The sequence below is a fragment of the Apiospora hydei genome, assembly GCF_038363865.1.
Source record: "Apiospora hydei strain CBS 114990 chromosome Unknown utg000003l_segment0_segment0, whole genome shotgun sequence".
In the NCBI taxonomy this organism is placed as follows: domain Eukaryota; kingdom Fungi; phylum Ascomycota; class Sordariomycetes; order Amphisphaeriales; family Apiosporaceae; genus Apiospora; species Apiospora hydei.
This window is the reverse complement of record NW_027117362.1, coordinates 625,240-645,198: the sequence shown is the minus strand read 5'-3', so window position 1 is coordinate 645,198 and position 19,959 is coordinate 625,240. Positions and strand designations below refer to the sequence as shown.

At 54.8% G+C, this 19,959-nt stretch overlaps 6 protein-coding genes across 6 annotated transcripts; 3 read left to right on the top strand and 3 right to left on the bottom strand.

Annotated features, from left to right (window-relative positions):
* Window positions 1-666: 666 nt before the first annotated feature.
* PG997_001994 (uncharacterized protein) lies at window positions 667-2,700 on the bottom strand (the record flags this gene model as incomplete). Its single annotated transcript, XM_066806309.1, has 4 exons — window positions 667-767; window positions 1,000-1,862; window positions 1,918-2,365; window positions 2,475-2,700. The coding sequence occupies 4 exons, from the start codon at window positions 2,698-2,700 to the stop codon at window positions 667-669; spliced, it is 1,638 nt and encodes a 545-aa protein (XP_066673605.1).
* Window positions 2,701-3,509: 809 nt separating this feature from the next.
* PG997_001993 (uncharacterized protein) lies at window positions 3,510-6,149 on the bottom strand (the record flags this gene model as incomplete). The annotated part of the gene is made up of 4 exons (XM_066806308.1): window positions 3,510-4,919; window positions 4,982-5,110; window positions 5,212-5,974; window positions 6,055-6,149. The coding sequence occupies 4 exons, from the start codon at window positions 6,147-6,149 to the stop codon at window positions 3,510-3,512; spliced, it is 2,397 nt and encodes a 798-aa protein (XP_066673604.1).
* A 907-nt stretch (window positions 6,150-7,056) lies between these two features.
* On the top strand, window positions 7,057-9,273 carry PG997_001992 (dynamin GTPase- variant; the record flags this gene model as incomplete). Its single annotated transcript, XM_066806307.1, has 2 exons — window positions 7,057-8,976; window positions 9,037-9,273. 2 exons carry the CDS (start codon window positions 7,057-7,059, stop codon window positions 9,271-9,273), a joined length of 2,157 nt encoding a protein of 718 aa, XP_066673603.1.
* A 3,422-nt stretch (window positions 9,274-12,695) lies between these two features.
* PG997_001991 (Sugar transporter STL1) lies at window positions 12,696-14,609 on the top strand (the record flags this gene model as incomplete). The annotated part of the gene is made up of 5 exons (XM_066806306.1): window positions 12,696-12,894; window positions 12,952-13,017; window positions 13,072-13,224; window positions 13,278-14,112; window positions 14,168-14,609. The coding sequence occupies 5 exons, from the start codon at window positions 12,696-12,698 to the stop codon at window positions 14,607-14,609; spliced, it is 1,695 nt and encodes a 564-aa protein (XP_066673602.1).
* A 659-nt stretch (window positions 14,610-15,268) lies between these two features.
* PG997_001990 (zinc-binding dehydrogenase) lies at window positions 15,269-16,487 on the top strand (the record flags this gene model as incomplete). The annotated part of the gene is made up of 3 exons (XM_066806305.1): window positions 15,269-15,610; window positions 15,673-16,272; window positions 16,332-16,487. The coding sequence occupies 3 exons, from the start codon at window positions 15,269-15,271 to the stop codon at window positions 16,485-16,487; spliced, it is 1,098 nt and encodes a 365-aa protein (XP_066673601.1).
* Window positions 16,488-16,890: 403 nt separating this feature from the next.
* PG997_001989 (uncharacterized protein) lies at window positions 16,891-19,785 on the bottom strand (the record flags this gene model as incomplete). Its single annotated transcript, XM_066806304.1, has 1 exon — window positions 16,891-19,785. The coding sequence occupies one exon, from the start codon at window positions 19,783-19,785 to the stop codon at window positions 16,891-16,893; it is 2,895 nt and encodes a 964-aa protein (XP_066673600.1).
* Between the last annotated feature and the right edge of the window lie 174 nt (window positions 19,786-19,959).

Here is a 19,959-nt window from a genome sequence, read left to right as displayed (position 1 = left end):
CGGTGTCAAACTTGATACCCATCGTACGCAGCTAAGTAACATATTGAGTCACGTTGTATTCAAATCAATGAAGCGATAAACCAGAAGCTCGCACCCCAATCACCGAGACCCAGGGAATGAACGCGTAGTCACTACTCTGTCTACTTCCCATTGGGGTTGAGTCACCGTTCTTTACTCCTTACTTTGGACGGAGACCAATGCATCGTTCGTACACCGTATATTTACCGGCCGTAAACCAGATAAAATAACGTAAACTTCCTTCCGCAAAGACTGCGACATAACCGATTGGCCCAAGCAGCTGATAAGAGGGCTCAAGGATACAGAAGAAGAAGGGGCCGAGGGATGAGCCCAACGGCATCTGGACGAAAAGGGGGAGGAGCGCAGGCAAGGGGGGCATGGATGGCCAACTACACGATAGACTTGACCGGTCCACAATACACAATATACACCAAGATGCGAATAACCATCTCAGATTCGATCAAATTCATCGCATAGTCTTCTTTGGCTCCTTTTGGTAGAGTTAGAACAGAACAGTATAGAACGGAGACTTTTACGCGGCCTTACTTACCCCTTACCAGCCGAACAAATATCGGCGGTAGTTTCTTTTCTCCAGCCGACTTGTGGCTCGTGTTCCAAACACCACGACCCCTGTCTTTGCCATGACGCTCACCGGTCCCGTGCTGCTAGTAGGACCCGAGTCTTCCCCCTTTCGACTAATCTGCTGGATGATTTCTCGGGTTGACCAGGGGGATTGGTGATTACTAGTACTGCAATGTGACCATAAAGCTGTCCCTTTGCCTGCCCAGAATATGTTTTCTCCGAGCATGCAGCTACCAAGTGAAAGGTTTTCGATACTGCTTCCTGCTCGACGCGAAAGTATATCGAGACATTGCACTTTCGCATTATTAGCTGACCAAACCGTATCTTGCGGAGAGTCATGGAACGAGGTGTACCACCAGGGATATTTTAATAGGGGCAATGAATCATCTGTGGACTTACTATGAGCCGCGAGCAGGTAGAGACTTCGCGGAAGATGCAAGCATTCACATTTCGGTCTGACCGGCTTCGTAGGATCCAGGATGGGCTGAATGACTTCCCCTATACCGGCGCAAACGCCGATCACATCAGCCTTGCTGGCGAGATCTTTCCACGAACTTGCGTCTTCCGAAGCGCAGATCTCCTTCAAAACACTCCCATTTGCTGGTTGAACCACCGTATCCATCAACTCGGATGCATAAATGATGTCCCTCTTCGGTGGCTCTCTTGTCGCAGAAGAGTCTAGCAGGTTTGCATTGATCCTCAAGACAAGCTGTCTGAGAAACTCGCAATCGGGCTCCCCAGACTTGCCCAGCACGACGACGTCGCCTTCGCTTTCTAATGCCCTGATAGCAGCCGAGGATCCATCTGGCGACGGCTCTGCAAACGGTATGGGATCGTCCAACTCCTCAACGAGTTTAACCTCCTGAAAGTACCGATGGCACAGATGAAGCACCAAGCTTAGCATGGGTATGAGCCATGCTTGCTTCGATCCTGTGTCGATCACAGTTGCTACCTTGTGAGCACTGAGTCGGATAGCCTGTGTATATTGGTCCGGGGCCTTGTACCGCTGTACGTTGGAGTGGAACCTCCAGCTACTGATGGCTTGGGGAGAAAGGTTGATGGGTCCCAAGCCGAAGCTGATCTGGCCGCCTCCCTCAAACCCTTCTCGGTGCGCAGTTTGATGGCGTGAGCGAATACCGTTGCTCCAAGAAAACCTGTTGGCCCTGACAAGCGAACTGGTCCCCAACATGATATTTGCCTTCTCAAACCAACCCACAACGCATTTGGAGCTGGCTAGCTCAGACAGATTGCTGGTCTTGTACCTGTTGGAGGTATCTCAGTTAGGAGTCATTCGGAAAATCGATGGGGACGGCTTACCAGTCCCTTTGAATAGATTTGAGCTTGGATGGCTGTATAAGCTCGTCGTTTCCAATAGACTCGAAATGCCACTGGATAGTATTGCTGTCCGGGTGCCTTCGGATGGGTATCAAGGCGGTAAAGAAGCCGAGCAATACCGTGCCCCCGTCAACATGGTGGTAGTTCTCAGCAGATGCTAAGTGAACCATCATGTCGAAGGGAATCTCCAGACCAGGCAGCTCCCTTCTGGCTTGATCTGACTCCTGCCATGCAATAACCACGGACTCAAACATAGGCAACCAGCAGGTCGAGTTCGCATGGAGGAGACGTTGCAGTTCCGGAGGTTCGACCGTCTCAAGCTTAGTCCTCATATCATAGGTCCATTTGGTAATGCCGAAATCCACCGTAGTCGACAGGTGTATGGACTCTGCAGTTTTGCTGCTGCCATCCAAACTTGGATTGTGCCGGACTGCGGGTGCAAAGCCATTTGAGTGCCTCAATTGTCTCGTAGGTAAAGGAGAGCCAGCCGTTTATCCCGGCTCTGACTTTGATATGGCCCCTTGCGATAGCGATTGCACCTAGTGGGTAACCAAGTGTGTAGGCCTGCTCGCCGCCCACCAGCTGCAAGTAGTCGATCGCGTTTGATAACTGATAGATTAGTGACGCCCCTATCGTGCTCCAGCGCTTGGAAATGTATGCGCCACAGGTTGTGCATTCTAGACCTTGGGGTGAGCCATTGATGATAACGAAATTCGTCAACAAGTCGAATGTGCTTGAATCCTCCTCCCCAGCAACCTTTCTCATATCTTTTATTACTCTTGGAGCTTCCCACTCGTACCTTACCTCCTCGAACTCGGGACAAGGGGGTAAGAACGCCCACCATTGAAAATTTGCTCAGCCTGTTGAATTTGACGCCTCATATGCTTTTCTTTATCAACTTTTAAGTCCCAAAATGAAGGATTGTGAGGCATGTGTTTCGATTTAGATGCCGGAGAATCTCCCCGTGCCAGAAAGGACATGTCCCGGACTATCCTTTGCTTGCGGCCCCTACGGGCAATAGCTCCCGAGTCGTCGAACTGCATGTTTTGAGGATTGGCGGAACGTGAAACTGTTCAAAGCGCAGAGAAGAAGAGACGACCAGGACCAGGAACTACCACTCCATTCCTCCGGTCCAGATGTCTTCAAATCGAGCCGAAGATATAAGAACGCCAATGAATGGCATGACCTGTGAGATGAAGAAAGGGGGGAGAGGAAAGAGGCTCTTTAGGCTGGGGACTCTGGGGCGCAGTGCTGCAAAGCTGCACAGCCCCTAGAGGTTGATTGGTCGGCATTGACAGCATCCGGGCGAAGCGGAATATCAGGCAGACACCAACATAAGCACCAAAGCCCCGACAGGCTTACCGGAAATGCCTTGCTCTACCCGAGAATTGCCGGCACTCCTAGGTGTGACGGTTAATCAAACCAGGATCGATCTTTGATATGTATTATTCTACATTATCTATATTATGTACCCCATAAGCTATTATTACTCCGCTTGGCGGGTATACTCGCATGTTGAATAATAAGGACTTCAAGACAAGACGAATAACAGTGAAGTAGTAGTATATACCTGGCTACTCCACTGCGACATTAAACTCGTACAGGTCCTTTCCGCTCAGAGCCCTTTCCGTGGCGCCGAGCACAAACGTCCCGGTCGTGTTCACCGGAGCCTCCACCACTACCCGCAACTCGGACGTCTCCGCAACCATCTCCCATCGGACAGATAGCGGCCCTGATGGTGTCTGCACGCGGCCTTCGGCGCGTTTCAGCCCCATAGCCAGCCCGGGGTGTGGGCTTACAGTCCAGTTCTGGTACCCGAACCCAGCGGTACCGGGCGCCGGCTGCAGGCCCGCGGCCCACTCGGTCAAGACGTACGTCGGAGCACCGCCCCAAGGGTGCGCCAAACTAGTAAAGCGGTCAAGGCCCGGCCGCCCGTCCGGAAAGACATACTCCCAGCTCCCGCCCGAAGACGTCTCCGGGTCGTGGACCATGGCGCCCCAGAGCGAGCGCAGCAGGTCGTGGCCGGTCGAGTAGGCGCCAGCCCGGAACAGGGCGTCGAGGAGGAAGCCGTTGGTGTTGGGCGAGATCTTGGTCTCCGGATCCTCCGCGTCGATGTTCGTGTCGTCTTTGTAGCCGACCCCGAGGAAGAGCTGCGACTGGAGCGCCGCGATGGAGCGGTTGGCTTGATCGGGCGTGGCGACGCCGGACGTGATGCAGAATGCGGTCGTCGGGACGGAGAAGTTGCCGCGGTCGTTGACAGCGGCCGCAAAGACGCCGAGCTCCTCGTTCCAGAGTTTCTCCTGGATGGCCTTTGTTAAGCCGTCCGCGAGGGTCGTGTACCGAGATATCGCCGCATCGTCGCCAACGGCTTCGGCTAGCTCCACGAACTCGCGGAGGACCTGGACAGCGGCACAGGAAGCGGAAGAAGTAGGCCCCGTCGCGCTCTGGGCGAGGAACTGACCGTTCAAGTGGACCAGCCCATCAGTAGCGTTAACCCGCGACTCCAACCACTCCAGCAGCTTCTGCCACTTGGGCCACGTCGCGCGCAGAAACTCGACGTCGTTCGTGTGCCGGACGTAGCTGTACATGGAGCTCGCGCCGAGCAGCTGGTAATCCTCGAGCGCGCCGCCCGTACCAGGAAGCGCCGACGCCGCCGGCTCGTACCCCAGAGGCGTGTAGAAGGCGAGCGTGCCGCCCTCGCCCTGCGTGCCGAGCATGAAGTCGAGGGTGCCGCGGGCCATGTCGAAGCGCGCCGTGCTGGAGCCGACCACGCGCGCGGTGTGGTAGAAGTCGCCGAGCCAGACGAGGCGGTCGCGCTTGGGGCCGTCGAGGCAGACGGATTCGGTGTTGGGCTGCGTGCCGAAGTCGACGAGGACGTCGGGCGTGGTGAGGGGTGCGTGTACAGGGTCGAGCCGTTGGCGGTGTCGGTGACGGTTAGGTTCCGGACGTAGGCTACTTCGTCTTGCCAGGCGCCGACGCCGAAGCTGCCGGTGAAGGATACTGTGTTTCCGGCGGTGTAGTAGTCTGAGATGGAGATGTTGAATACTTCCTGTCCGTCGAGGGAGACCGCCAGACGCCCATTAGGATCCAGAACGGTCTTGATCTTATGCCAGCTCTTCTCCGCCACCGGGCCGGGGGCCGGAAACGTATCGAGCAAAATCGAGGGTAACGTAGTCTGATTAACAAAGTCAAAGCCGTACGAGACGAGTACCGAGTTCGCCGGAGCGAGCGTTCTGTTCACATTTGCAAACGTCGTCGCCTCCGGCAGCTCCCGACCAGCCGAAACTGCAGGTAGGGCGTATAGCCTCCGCTCGGCATCGCGACAGTCCACCAGACGCCGCCCCGCTCTATCATGGCGTCGAATTCCATGGTGTAGTTGGCAAAGCCGTAGCCGTAGGCCCACACCGCCGGCTTCTGGGACCGGAGCAGGACGCCCTTGTCGGAATCCACTTCCCAGACCGCCGGTTGGGTCCCCTTATCGACGCAGGCGGTGGCCGCGGCGGCGGCACCGAGTCCCCATATCGCGTTTAACTCGTCGTCGTCGCACTGGAACGTGGCGGGCATGTCGGCGACGTCGTAATGGTCCACAGTAGCCTGGAAGCCGACGCGGTCAAAGGAGACGCTGGCGGCGCTTTCCCCGTCATTGGGCAACAGCAGGCGGATGGACTGCCAACGCTGGCCGCCCTGTACAAGTGGCGACGCGAAGCTGCTACTGGTGCTCACGTTGAACGTCTCGACCCGGAACCCGTTGGCGAGCGAGACTGAGAATACGTACGGTCCGTCGGACCAGGGGTGCGCTAGCGGGGAGTAAGCCTCGCTGTACCGGACCTCGATCTGGATCGACTGCTCCTCTGCCGCTGTTTCGACGGCGGAGACCGAGAAGAACGGGATACCGGCTACCTCGGTGCCGTAGTCGAGCGTCGCGAGGGGCGCGGTGCTGTTCAGGGTGAAGCCGCCGCCCGAAAGAGGGCCAGTCTTTGAACCGAGCTCATGGCCCAGGCTTAGGCCGCGAGGCAGGAACTCAGGCCGATTGGCCGCGCTGCGAGACGGAAGTTAGCTATGACAACAAAAATGACGCGTTGCGAGTGTGTTGGTACAGATCGAGGTCGATTTACTTACTCCGGAGCTCGTTTCACCGCAACTGCCAACACTGCACCGTTTCCGGCAAGGCACATGGCCGTCCGGACAATGAAGGATAGACTCGGTGTCTTCATTTTGGCATGACGTGTTGCACAGGAAGGATGACATGACCGGAGAGAGGAAGCAATGTGCCAGGGCGTGGTTTATAAATCGCCGGTCTCACCGGCTTTCGGGGATCAATGCAGCCAAGCCCTGATTCTATTACTCCATAACAACATTGGTGGTTGCAGTCAGATGATCGAAGATCGCAAGATTTCGAAGCTGTATGCCGAGCGATGACACCCGACGAGCCACTTCGGGATGTGGGGGATGCAGCAATGGCAGCAAGATCGGCCCCATGTGGGCAGCTACCAAGACCAGACGCAACATAAGGCGGAGTCTTAAGGCGCCAAGTACTTAAGGCATGGAAAGATCGGCAAACGTTGGGATGCAGTAGCGATCTTCAAGTGGGCTGGCCGGAAGATGATCGGATCTATATCGAAGTATGCGTCGGCGCTCGCTGCTTTTTCCCGCGATCCGGTGAACCAAAAGCCCACGGTCTCTCCATTTGGACCGTTGACAGCGGCCTGAAGTTAAGCTTCCATTGATGTATTTTCGTGCGTACTCAATCCTTCATTTCTTGGTATCTCTGAGAAGCTCCTCCTTCCTCAGATCTCATGTTGTAACTATATCCAACTTTGCCAAAGATTGACTCGGTCGTGCCAACCGCTCAACATGCTAACAAAAGACAGCGTATTAGAGGAATATATAGCTCCTAAGCCGTGAGGGATACTAGTGTTGTCGAAGAGCACATTTGTAGTACCGTGAGCACTTTTGCCCACTTGGTATGGATGTTAAAAAGTTGAGGTAACCATGGAAAGAACTCACTCTATTCCCACCACGTTGCTATTTCATAGACCGTACCATTCTAAATAGAATTCTGTTTTCTCTAGCTTTCATCATTCATTCATCGCATTCAACGGGAAACCACAACAAGTCATCATGGTGCTAACCAAAACCCACCCCGCTCCACTGAGCTGCCTCTCCTCAGAGGACCGCCTGAAGTTGATAGATACCATCAACAATCTCCGCCCCCATGGGATCGACCATGACGTCTCTCTTCCCCAGACCATCGTTTGCGGCGACCGTTCCTCTGGCAAAAGCTCCGTCCTCGAGGCCCTCTCTGGTATCTCCTTCCCAATCGGACGCAACGCTTGTACACGCTTCCCCATCGAGTTGGTATTACGGAGAGACTCCTACGTTGGCCTGAACGCTTCCATTATCCCGCATCACTCGCGAAACGAGCCGGAGAAGGTTGTTCTTACAAGCATCGAAGGAGGCTTCGAACACCCCGATGGGTTTGTGAATTTGATCGAGAAAGCCGAAGGGATGATGGGTATTTCGCCGCCCAGCATCTTCTTCTCGAACGATACCTTTCGCGTAGAGATCTCCGGCCCCGACCAACCTCATCTCGCCCTTGTCGACCTCCCTGGTCTCATACGCCCCCTGTCCGGAGATCTCGAGGATCCCGACGCACAAACTATCCGAGATGTCGTGGCATCTTACATGAAAGACCCTCGGAGCATCATTCTTGCTGTGGTGTCTGCCGAGAATGATTCAGTGAGCCGAGAGGTAGTGGATCTCGCCCACGCTGCTGATCCCGACAACAGTCGAACGTTGGGTATCATCACCAAACCCGATACCTTGATCCGGAAGTCAGAGCGGGAGGCTCTGTACAAGACCCTGTGCCAGAGGATGGACTTTCGCCATGACTGGCTCATCCTGAAGAACGCCGACTCCGAAACCGGCGGCAAAATAACACTCGCGCAAAGACACAAGCAAGAAGCCGATTTCATAGACCAGGGTATCTGGCGGTGGACTTCGGTGACAAATCTCGGCATCGCTTCGCTGCGCAGCCGTCTCCGCGACATGTTGCTGAAGCAGACCGCACTGGGGCTGCCGGCGGTGGTGTCCGATATCGAGCGGGAGCGCGGTGTGCGCAAAGAGAAGCTCGACGAGCTCGGTCTTCCCCGCGATACCTTGGATGAACAGCAACGCCATCTCGTGCAGATTAGCGAGTCATTCCAGCGGCTTGTCCAGAGTTCGATTGACGGCAATTGGGGCGATCCGTTCTTCGAGGTCGGCGATGAGGCACCAGATGATTACAAGTGCCAGGCCCGAGCCTTTGCGCAACACACCATGAGATGTTTTTACAACGTTCTCGTGAACAATGGCCATCGCCGGGAAATCATCCATAGAGAAGAAGACGGCGAGTATGAAGACGGCGAGGTTGAAGGGATTGAGGAGGAGGAAACCGAGAAAGAGGACGGCGCAGACCCCAGTGGACCTCTTCGCGTGACGAGAGAGGAGTTCGTTGAGCACATCAAAATCAGGATCAGGGACCTCCGAAGGTGTGAGCTACCGTGTGTACTCAACCCCCTGGTCGTTGGTGTGCTGTTCCGCGAGCAGTCGGCCCCGTGGGAGCAGTTGACGCACAAGTATGTTGAAGCTGCCTGGGAAGCGTGCAGGAAGTTCCTCGAGGCGGCCATTGCCCATGTCGCCAATGACGCCGGGACCGCGGCGGCCATCCTCGAGAAGATTGTCAAGCCGTCGATGGATCGCATCCTCAAAGACGTTCGGGAGAAGGTCGAGCACATCCTGCAGTCGTATCGTCGCGCGCACCCCATCACGTACAATAGAGCCCTGCAATCTTCGGTATATGAAACCCGGGCCAAGAGCAGTCGAGCCGAGTACAGCCGCACCCTGAAGAGCTTTTTCAAAGTGTCGGAGAACGGTACTGTCGACCATGGCAATTTTGACATGGATGCTCTTTTTGATGCTCTCCAGAAGGTAGACGAGTACCCAGACGAGGAGGAATGCATGGCATCAGAAGCACTGGACATACTGGAAGCGTATTACCAGGTATGTCTAACTTGACGTGTAGAGAAAAGAGTAGTACCTTGCTAACCCTGTCCGACACAGGTTGCGCTGAAGCGCTTCGTCGACATCATCGCCATCGAGATAGTCGAAGTACGCCTGGTCTCTGCCCTGCCGGATATCCTTTCGCCAGTCGGTGTCTACAAGATGGACCCTGCGCTCATCAACGATGTGCTGGGCGAACCGGAGGACCGTCGGGCTGCGAGAGCCCAGCTCACGGAACAGCTTGAACTGCTTAATCAAGCAGCCCTAACCTGCAGCAAATTCCACTCCAGTGGGTAAATCAACTAACAACCCCTCTTTTTGCGTTCAGCATGGGTTGACGGGCCTTGGAAATAGCACTTCCATTGTCATCGGATAAGGATGAGGATGAGGACGATCTTTCCCTGAGCGAACGCGAACACACGCCGACCGACGACACTCACGAGGAAGCCCCTGACAACCGCGCGGACGGGTATGTTAAGTGCGTTTGGTTCCCACCGCCTCCCGCCTCAGACCCATGGTTCTGGTTCCGTGAGACGGGTAAGAGGAGGGTGGTGGGTACGGATGGAATCCATCGGTGGGTGCGAAGGAATGAGAAGCTCGCAGAGGCCCTCGATCGTTTGCCGGTGAATAACACCACAGAAGAGGTATGCGCACGGGAGCTGGAGTCATTCTTGCCCCCTTGATAGGATGGAGTCAGACTACTCGATCGTAGCTCGCGATTTAGAGAGTGGTCCAAATAAGTCGTCCGCTACTCTCGTCGTCGTGGTTTGAGCGGGCTCGCGTAGTAAGCAGGACAAAGGTCCCACTTTATCGCTGCCGAGCGACATCCCGTATGTGAAACTTCATCTCCGAACAGCCGAATATGATCTCAGATAGAAAAGAATGAAATCAATCTCAACCATCATCATGCCGTTTAATCGTTTTATCTGTCGCAAGAACGCAATATCGTAAGAGGGGGTTGTCGTCGGTGGTTTCGCGGTGGCTCTATCTTATCAAGGTTATCAGAGGGTTCCATAATACTGTGCGGTGGCAAAACGTCACCCCCAAAGCCCCTAGCGTTGTGCGGAGAAAGCGCTGGCACAGCACGTGGAGGGAGCACATCGCACCACAACGACCCCCAAAATTCAAGATGCCCAGCGAGATCCAGCGGCTTTCTTCAGTGGACTTCAGTGGTCCTCGCGGAGAAACGGGGTCTGCTGAGTAAATCTCTCCCCACGTCCTGCCCATTATTTTCGACGACACTGCATCGTCTTCACCAAAATGAGATGCGACGGTTGAAATTGTTTTTGGAATACAGTCTCGATTGATCATAATATGATAGTAATTGCGCACGTAATGACATCCAGCACGAGACTGCGCACGATTCCCGACTGGGTAATCCGAAGCGTCATGGGCCAAATGGACCCTGAAGCTTAGGTACGATGCCAGTCACATGAAAGGCACGCGCACCAATGAGACGAGCATCGTGGCCGCCGACCCAAGAAATCTTTTCCAGAGCCAAGATGCAAATGTCCGGTTCGTGTAAATGACCAACCAAAGGATGCAGGCCAGGATGCGTCCAAAGCAAACTGGCAAACCTCACCGAGGCCATGAGTAACGCGGCTTCTGAACACGGCAGGATCGGCACACGATAGGATTTCTGATTAAGAGGCCAACGTCCAACTACTCGTGTCTTTGGCCAGTGGCAGCGCGCGAAGGGTATTGCAGCGGAGTATTCTCCAGTATATTCCCCATCAAACTGTGACTGCAGCTCGTAGGATCTTGGCTTAAGGTTACAACTTGCCAAGTAAGTTCACATCGCGAATGGAGATCTGCGCAGCGCTAATTGGCTTCGCGGCCGACGGAGCGGAGGAGGTGCTTTTGCCCAGTTTGGAAGAGGAGCTCGGGTTTCCAAATGGGACATCTGACCTTTGCTCTTCCCTACCCATCATCAAAGTCAGACACGCCAGGCTGCCAGGGGGACGACATTGAGATGGGCTGATGATATACAGGGTGTGTGCGTGTTCGCTTAGTGAGGCTCAAAAGAAGGAAGGCACCAAAAAATAAGAGTGCGGCAATGACGACGAGTTGCAGGGCAATCGGCAGGCCCTCCCTCGCCCAGCGCCCAGCTTGCCAGGGCCAAAGCCAGCCTTTGCGTAGGGCAGGAGGCGTCGGCGCGTCGGGCGAGCGGGTGGAGCCGCTGCCTCTGTCTTCCTTCTAGCCGCGATCGAGGGTGTTCGGTCAGCAACCGAGGCTCCCTTCTCTTGGCCATTATTCATTTCACAGATATCAATTGCCTCTCTTTGCTTTTCGCCTTGTCAAACTCTGACATTCGGGTTTGCGACGCGCTCCCAGTTGGTCAGAGATAGGAAGTATTCATTCGACCCAGTAGCCAGGAGACCGCCTTTTCCCCATTATACCCAGCTTATGCGGTCGTTTCCCAGTCTAGGAGAAAACCAGAAAAGATCACCATGGCTGTTCCAGTTATTCTGTCCAGTTTTTCTGAAATTCTCCAGTTTCTCAGCATTTAGGACTGCAACAGGTGCCAAGGCCCGTCTTTTTCCGTACGAGAGAGTCGAAATGCACGGTTTTGAATGGATGATGGTTTTCCCCCGTGAAAAATCTGACCGAGGCAGTTCCGAGATGTAACCCACTGCAGACCTGGGGACCCCAGCACTAATCCCAGCACCAACCCCAGCATCGCGCCCAGCCTGGCACTGGCCAGCCCACCAGACGACCAAGCTCGTCCGCTTGACTTGGAAGCTGGATCTTCCCCGCGAAATTGGCTGGATGTCCACCGAAAACAGCCCAAGAGATCCTTTACCGCTGATCCTCCACGAATCCACTCTCGCAAACCTGCTATTACGGTCCTCACTGCCCAAACCGTTCATTACTATGGGCTTTTTGATGGGGCTGTCCCGGCGCGGCAAAGGCTGATAAGCATCGGCCGGCGTGTCTTGGGACGTCCTAACGGGTCTTGACTGTGCGTCTGCGAACAGTCAACTTGTCCCGTCCCGTTCACCTGATGTTTCTATTCGTTTTTGCTCTCGAACCTCAGTTGTTACCAGACCCGACCACGCCAGGCGGATTTCGTCCAAACCAGCAGCTCCAGAACCCCTGAAATATCTACTCAGAAGAATCAATATGACCTCATCGAGCTCCACGACGCTGCAGCACTAGTAACGTTTCCGCTCACGGCGCAGTGTTGTGCGGCATAGGTGCTGACCTATCGGGCGGCCATTCGCGGTAATAGATCAGCATGTGACCCACTCGGTTCTTGGATACATCCTTCGGCTATCTCCTTCGCAGGCCTAGCACGGGTTGACTCGCGCCCGAAATGTACTGCGACTAAGAGGGTGCCTGTCGACGAGGATTTCCATTACCAGAAAACAACTGGATCTCGAGCTGCAACCTGGGATGCAGCAACGATGGAGGGTGCATGGCCAATCTTTGTCATCCAGAGGGGGAGATCCTGCTCGCCAGCTATATGAAGTAGGACAGACCCCGCGCTGCGACATGTGCGGGAGTTCCTTTAGAGTTCCTTCATCCTCGGCCATCGCACTATCCTTGCCCGGAGCAGCCTCTTCGCCAATTGGTTTTGCTTTCCTTCAGTGCCGTAGTTGTTCTTGTTTGCTTGGACACTGATACCCCCTTCAAGCCGCGACTCTTGCTGCCGAGTCCCAATACCCTTCCTCTTCATGCTACACACTTCCCCAAATCGCCTTTGATCGACCGCAATCATGGGTTCCCCACGCTACATGGGCCTTACAGGCCGCCCGCTTTCGATAATGGTGTCGACCATCGCCACGTGCGGTTTCCTACTCTTCGGCTACGACCAGGGTGTTATGTCGGGTATCATCAGTGCTCCTGCTTTCAACGACATGTTTGAGGCGACACGACACAATGCCACCATGCAAGGTTTTGTCACAGCCATCTACGGTGAGATTGAGTTTCTTCCCTGGAGATCCTAGGCCGCGGGAGCTAATGCAATTCTAGAAATTGGATGTCTGTTTGGCGCCATGTTTATGCTTGCATTCGGCGATCTTTTGGGACGACGAAAAGGTACGATAAACTTCGATTGGCGACTCCGACCCCTTTTTACTAACTCGTTCGTAGGTATCATTCTGGGTGGTATTGTCATGATCATCGGTGTCGTTATTCAGGTTACTGCCGTCTCTGGAGCAACCCCTCTCGCCCAGTTCATCGTAGGCCGCGTTGTCACCGGTGTGGGCAATGGATTGAACACATCCACCATTCCCACCTACCAAGGTTCGTAAAACAGTTCCTCGCCCGAATATCAATATCATCTAACACAAAAACAGCGGAATGCAGTAAGACTACAAACCGTGGTCTTCTCATCTGCATCGAAGGTGGCATCATCGCCTTCGGTACCCTGATTGCCTACTGGGTCGATTATGGCAGCACCTACGCGACCAACCCCGACTTCGTCTGGCGCTTCCCCATCGCCTTCCAGATCGTCTTCGGCCTTGTCCTGTCCGGTGCCATGTGGTTCCTGCCCGAGTCTCCCCGTTGGCTGCTCACCCACGAGCGCTACGAAGAGGCCGAGAAGGTCATTTCTGCTCTTCGTGGATACGAGCTCGGCAGTGAGCAGACTGCCATGGAGCGTGATGTCATTCTCGACTCTATCCGGGCTTCGGGTTTCTCGGGTCAGAAGTCGACCCCTATCAAGGCGCTCTTCACCAACGGCAAGACCCAGCACTTCCGTCGTATGTTGCTCGGTGCTTCGTCTCAGCTTATGCAGCAGGTCGGTGGATGCAATGCCGTCATCTACTACTTCCCCATTCTGTTCGAGACCTCTATCACACCCGGCGACCACAACATGGCTTTGTTGATGGGTGGCGTCAACATGATCATCTATTCCATCTTCGCTACCGTGTCGTGGTTTATCATTGAGCGAGTCGGCCGTCGCAAGCTTTTCCTCTGGGGTACTGTCGGACAGTGCTTGTCCATGGTCATCACCTTCTCCTGTTTGATCAGCGGCGACTCCATGTCGGCCAGAGGTGCCGCCGTCGGTCTCTTCACTTACATTGCGTCTTTCGGTGCTACCTGGCTGCCTCTGCCTTGGCTCTATCCCGCTGAGATCAACCCCATCAAGACCCGCGCGAAGGCCAACGCTGTGTCCACCTGCACCAACTGGTATGTGAAATTTTAGATTGAACCGTTATATATGCGATTGCTAACGCTGATATAGGCTCTTCAACTTCTTGATTGTCATGGTCACCCCTATCATGGTCGCCAACATCGGCTGGGGCACCTACCTCTTCTTCGCCGCTATCAACGCTACTTTCTTGCCCATCATCTACTTCTTCTACCCCGAGACGGCCAACCGATCCCTGGAGGAGATCGACATCATCTTCGCCAAGGGCAACGTCGAGGGCAAGTCGTACGTCGCGGCGGCCAAGGAGCTCCCGTACCTGACGGATGCCGAGGTGGAGCGCGAGGCAGTCAAGTACGGCCTGATTACGGCCGACAGCCAGAACAACGCCTTCTCGCGGGCCGCGCACGCCCACGACGCGGAGAAAAATGCCGTCGAGGATGGTAACGACAGCAGCAAGGAGAACGTGGTCCAGGAGAGCGACATTGAGGGCCCCAACAACGGCTTGGGCTCCAGCGGACAGGCTGGGCAACACTAGACTTATTGCCATTCGAAAAATTAGTCCGGATAAGCCCGATTAGGGTGACGAGCACCTGGATTCCAGGTTGACGGCGTCTCGGACTTTCGGGCGCGTTTTGGATATTCATTTCATATAGAGAGGCTGCTGCTATATACGGTGGCCTAGATACCCCTTTTCACGAATTGAACAATTGAATAAAACTCTCTGCATGGTACGTGACCAAATCATGCCCAATTATCGTCAGTGACTCCGGCGCTTACCCTAGATGAATACGGCGTAACAAACAGACCAGCAGTGACGCCGCCGGCGATTTCCGTACGAGTGGGCCAATGGGAAAGCGGGGTAACTGACTGACTAATAGGGGCAGCATTACAAATCAGAAAATCCACGACAGGCGAAGAAGCACTCTTCGTAATTCATCGCCTTACGAGGTCCTCACTGTCTCCTCACTGTCAGACCTACTCGTGTATAAATGGCCATTCCCCGGACGAACGTGAAATGTCGTGAGGAAAGTACTTGAAATCCGCGGCTCTAGTCACAACCCAGCTATTCCTCCCACACACCCCCTTGCTCTCGACTACTGCGCCTAGAGTGACGCGAAAGGATATAGTATAAGTACTTTTTCATCAGTATACCAACCCGTAATCCCTGATCTCAGCGGCATTTACTAGCCCACGATGACGACGCCCCGCACCCACACCGCCGTCGCCTTCGTCGGCGCCCGGCAGCCCCTCGAGGCCGTCCGGGTCCCCACCGCGGCCCCGGAAGACGACGAGATCCTCATCCGGTCTCAATTCACCGCGTCGACGCCGCTCGACCTCCACCGCGCCGACGGCGGGCTCCTGATGCAGCCGGGCGCGATCTTTGGCTCGACCACGGCCGGCGTCGTCGAGGCGACAGGGCCTGGTGTTAGTGGGAGGCTTGCAGTGGGAGATCGCGTGTTTGGGTGGGCATTCCAGAAGCCGCAGTATAGGGCGCATCAAGAATATGTGACGGCGCCGGAGTGGATGTTCGGAAAGGTTAGTCCCACCACATCGTGCAACATCTGTTGTTGTTCGCCTTTGACTGACACCACTGGTAGATCCCCGAAAACATCTCCCCGGAAGAAGCCGCCACCGTCCCCGAGAACCTCATCACCATCTTCAATACCATGGCCACGGACCTGGGTTTGCCCACCCCCTGGCCCAAGCCCGAGGACCACGTCCCCGACCGCGCCGACGACCCCGTCCTGGTTTGGGGCGCCGCGAGCTCGGTCGGGCAGTCCGCCCTCCAGCTCCTGCGCTGGTACGGGTACCGACGCGTGCTCGCGACGGCGTCGCCGTCGCATCATCAGTACTTGAGGGGTCTCGGCGCGGCGGCTTGTTTCGATTACCGGGATCCCGACGTCGCGAACAAGGTGCTCGCGGCGGCGTCCGAGATTCATGGTGGCAAGAGGGGTGGTGTGGGGGGAGAGGCGGCGGTGCCGTTCATCATCGACTGCATCGGCTCCCGCGATGGGAGTATGCGGCCGATCCTCGAGAAGAATATCGCGCGGCCCGGGTCCGTCGTGGCGGTCATGCTGCCTGTGATCCTGACGCATGCGAGTACGGAGCAGGTGCCCGAGTACGAAATGGACGCGCCCAAAGTCGCGCGCGAGCTCCTCGGCCCAGAAGCGGAGAGCTCGGGGGTGACGGTCAAGGGGGTCCGGACGTTCTTCATTTACGACAACAGCCCCTTTTTAAGCAGAAGCTTCCCTCGGAGATCTTGCCGGCGCTGCTGGAGATGGGGGTGGTGAAGCCGCAGCGGTTCCGGATCGTGGAGGGCGGGAGTATTTTGGAGCGCGAGGAGAATGCGTTGCGGGAGATGCGGGAGGGGGTGTGTGGGGTGAAGTTGGTTTGGCGGACTTCGGATCAGTGAGAGAAAGTCGAAGTTACAGGGAAAAGGGGGCCAAGTATGATTTTCAGCATGATCGATCGTGGGTAAAATGATGCTCTTGAAAAAGACAGTTTAATATAGATCAACCAATCTTTCGTGGCTTTCTCTCCCCTCTCTGGGGGTGTCCACCTACCGTTGTGTCGAGCCACCCTGTGTCGAGGCGCCCCTTAAAGGCCTTTAGCGTAGATTAGTCTAACTCCAGGTGTTGAACACTAATACATCATCATAGATCAACCTGTGTGTTACATAACTTCGACCCGATCACTGTTGTTTTCTCATAGGATGTTCTGACCTCACTCTAGGAAAATGGAAGTTAAGGAGATTCGTTAATGACCAAGTAGTTAGGAAATCGTGGCTCGGACAAAAGAAAAGTTCATCCGCCTCATCATGCACCGCTTGCTAATCGCAGCCCTTCGTCTTCGGCCAACTGGTCCTGGGTCATCCCACCGTTCAGCTTTTCGATGTACCTGTCAAACTTCCCCGAAGTCTCGATAATCTCGTCCATGACTTTGTAGTTCAAGAGAAACGCCCCTCCATTCTGCTGCTTCCGTTCCCACCGCGCAAACTGCCGTGCCGTCGTAATGACGTTACGGATCTCGCGCCCATTCATCTTGTGCTGGGCCAGCTCTTCGATGTGGTCCTCCAGGTCCTCAAAGTCGATCCCCTCCTCGTTCAGGGTCTTGAGCCGGACGAGGAAGTTGCCCCAGATCTTGGTGCGCTGGTGCACCGTCAGGCTGGTGTAGTGGATGGCCAGCTGGATCCGCGACTTGAAGGCCTCGTCGAAGATCCCGACGCGGTTGCTGGTCAATACCAGGATCCCGTCGTAGTACTCCAGAACCCGCAGGAAGACGGACACGAGGGCGTTGCGGTGGAGGTCCTCGAGGCTGCGCTGCTCGAGGAAGACGTCGGCTTCGTCGAGCAGCACCACGCACCCCCAGATCTTGCCCAGATAGAGGACTGACTCCAGATACTCCTCAACGGCTCGGGGTTCGGTTCCTATATCGCCGCAGGTGACGGGGTATAGCGGCTTTTTGGCGATCTCGGCAACACTTTCGGCTGTGAGAGTCTTCCCAGTCCCAGGGCCCCCGTGCAGAAGCATGATCAAGCCGTTGCCTTTACCACTGATGAGGTCCGTCGACTTCTCGGCTTCAATCTGGTCGCTGATAAGAGCTTGAATCAACCGCTTTGTTTTGACATTGAGCACTAAAGTCTCGAAAGCGCCAGTGTTCCACACAACCTCGTTAAAGTTGTCGACTTGCAGGTCCAGCCATTTCTTGGTCGTCAGGTTGAAACCCTTCATATTTGGTGGCACTAGGTAGATGGAGTCATTAGTAGGTGGTTTGGGCTGCTCCATCATATTTGGATTTAGATCCTTGAGGTTAGAGGGGACACGCAGAACGCCGACGTTCTTTGGATGCAGCTTGCGATAAGCCATCATGTCGATCATGTACCGACCCCCTGCGGCGCCTCGAAGGTTTCGGTCTCCGTCTCCTTTGTATGAGATCATACATGGCCTCCGGCATTTCCAGAACCAATGGCCCCTCTGCCGCAGTCTTTCTGTAGTAGCTTTGTCCACATGGTCTAAGGGGCGGAATGCGAGGCTGTTGATTTCCCTTTCGGAATCATAGTCGAAGTCGATCTTCTTCATTTCCAAAGTTTGGTGTGTCGATGTGAACGACCCATCAAACTCCCAATGTGTTGCCTTGATTTCAAGGCTAATCGAGGTAGGCAGGTCTTGGCTGGTTTCACCCCTGAGGAGCATTAACGCCCAAGGACGATTGGATGTCGGAATTCGTTTTCGTATTTGTGGCCAAGACCTGCAGAGATGACCTTGTGCATCCTGATCCTTTCCCTCCACCATGACATCGCCCGGTTTGAACAGGTATTGTATGAGTCCATGGGTGATTTTACCTCTTGCGATCAAATCATCCACAGCGGCGTACTCGCTCCCATACTCAGAAAGAACGAAATCGAGCATCAGCTGGAACTGCACACGTTGCTGATCATTCAGGAGCTGCATGAATGTATCCATGTCTTCTCCTCGTGAATGATATATTGCAACATAAGGCGCCGTCAACTTGCATGATTCCAGCTCGTTGTTGTCCTCCATTGTGCGATACGAGTCGTCTGAGCTGTCATCAGAGTCCGATGAATCTGATGAACTGTCGACCGTATGGGTCGTCGGGCTGTCCTTCACATGGCTCTGCGGGTCGAAGCGGTCCAGAAACATCTTAATGGCGTCAACAAGATACTTTGTCACCGGTTGGATGGACTCTGAGGTGTGTTCAGCAGCTTGCTCATATCGGCTGTTGGTTGTTGTAGGAACATCATAGTCTCGGAATATAATGAACGATATAGCCAACTGTTTTGAAAGATATGCCGAAAGGTCAGTAATCGGCAAGTCGCCTAGTAGCAACCTTTCTTTTCGCCTTGCGCCTTGTCTCCAGTGAGGTTTGTCGAGATACATTCTTTCCTTGTGGGCTTTGCCAAGGAAGACACGATAGACGGTGAGTGCCTCCGGTTGATTTGAAGTTTCCGGGACCGAAGTAATACTAGATTGAAGATACGAGACATAAGACTGAAGCGTCTCGAGATTGGCGCCCGACTCGTCTGGAATGCCTAAGTATTTAGACAGAAGACGGACAGTTTCGTCAGATGGGCAATCTTCTTCTGGCAACGTGGCCGAGTCTGCGATTGAGCTCCTTAATTCTCCGCTTGCTGTCTGACACGTAGTCTGTGTCTTCTGTGACACGCTGCCTGCTTCTGAATCTTCTGGCTCAAGTAGGTTGGTTTCACGGGCCACCATGGGTTGATCAGTGAAAGGCCGACCATTTCTACCGTTCGGCGAATCGTAGGACAAATAGGAAGGCTCAGTGACGCGAATATGGCTTGAACCAGGGCGACTCTTTTTGCGGCGAGAGGTACCGGGTGGTTTACCAGCCATGAAATCCAACAGCGTAGAACTAGGTGGCGGCTGGGCTCTTACACCTGGGGGAACACCGCCTGGGCGGCCAACCGGAACGACATTTGGGATTGGGGGGATATTCGCTCTGACACCTGGGGGAACACCACCTGGGCGGCCAGTTGGAGGGCCACCTGGGGGGACGCCAGGGCGTCCTGAGACTGGTCGGCCAAGTGCGGCAAGGCTAAGACTTGTAGTCTCATATAAACTGTCGTGTGTTCTATCCTCCGAGATTGTGTTTTGGACAGTTCCCGAAGCCCGCTTCTTGGCAGCAGAAGCCGATATCCGGGCTTGGCCCGCTTCTTGTGCAGTCTCCATAGTGTTGAGAAGATGCGGCTGGAGACCGGGTCGATTTCGGACCTGAACGCAGGCCTTTGTAATTCGAAATTGAGTGTTTAGAAAACGTCCTCTAGTATTTGCTAGGCCGTTGGTATTGCCCTTAGAGGCAATATTAGGACATCGAATGATCGTAACCAATGCGAATGTTGACTT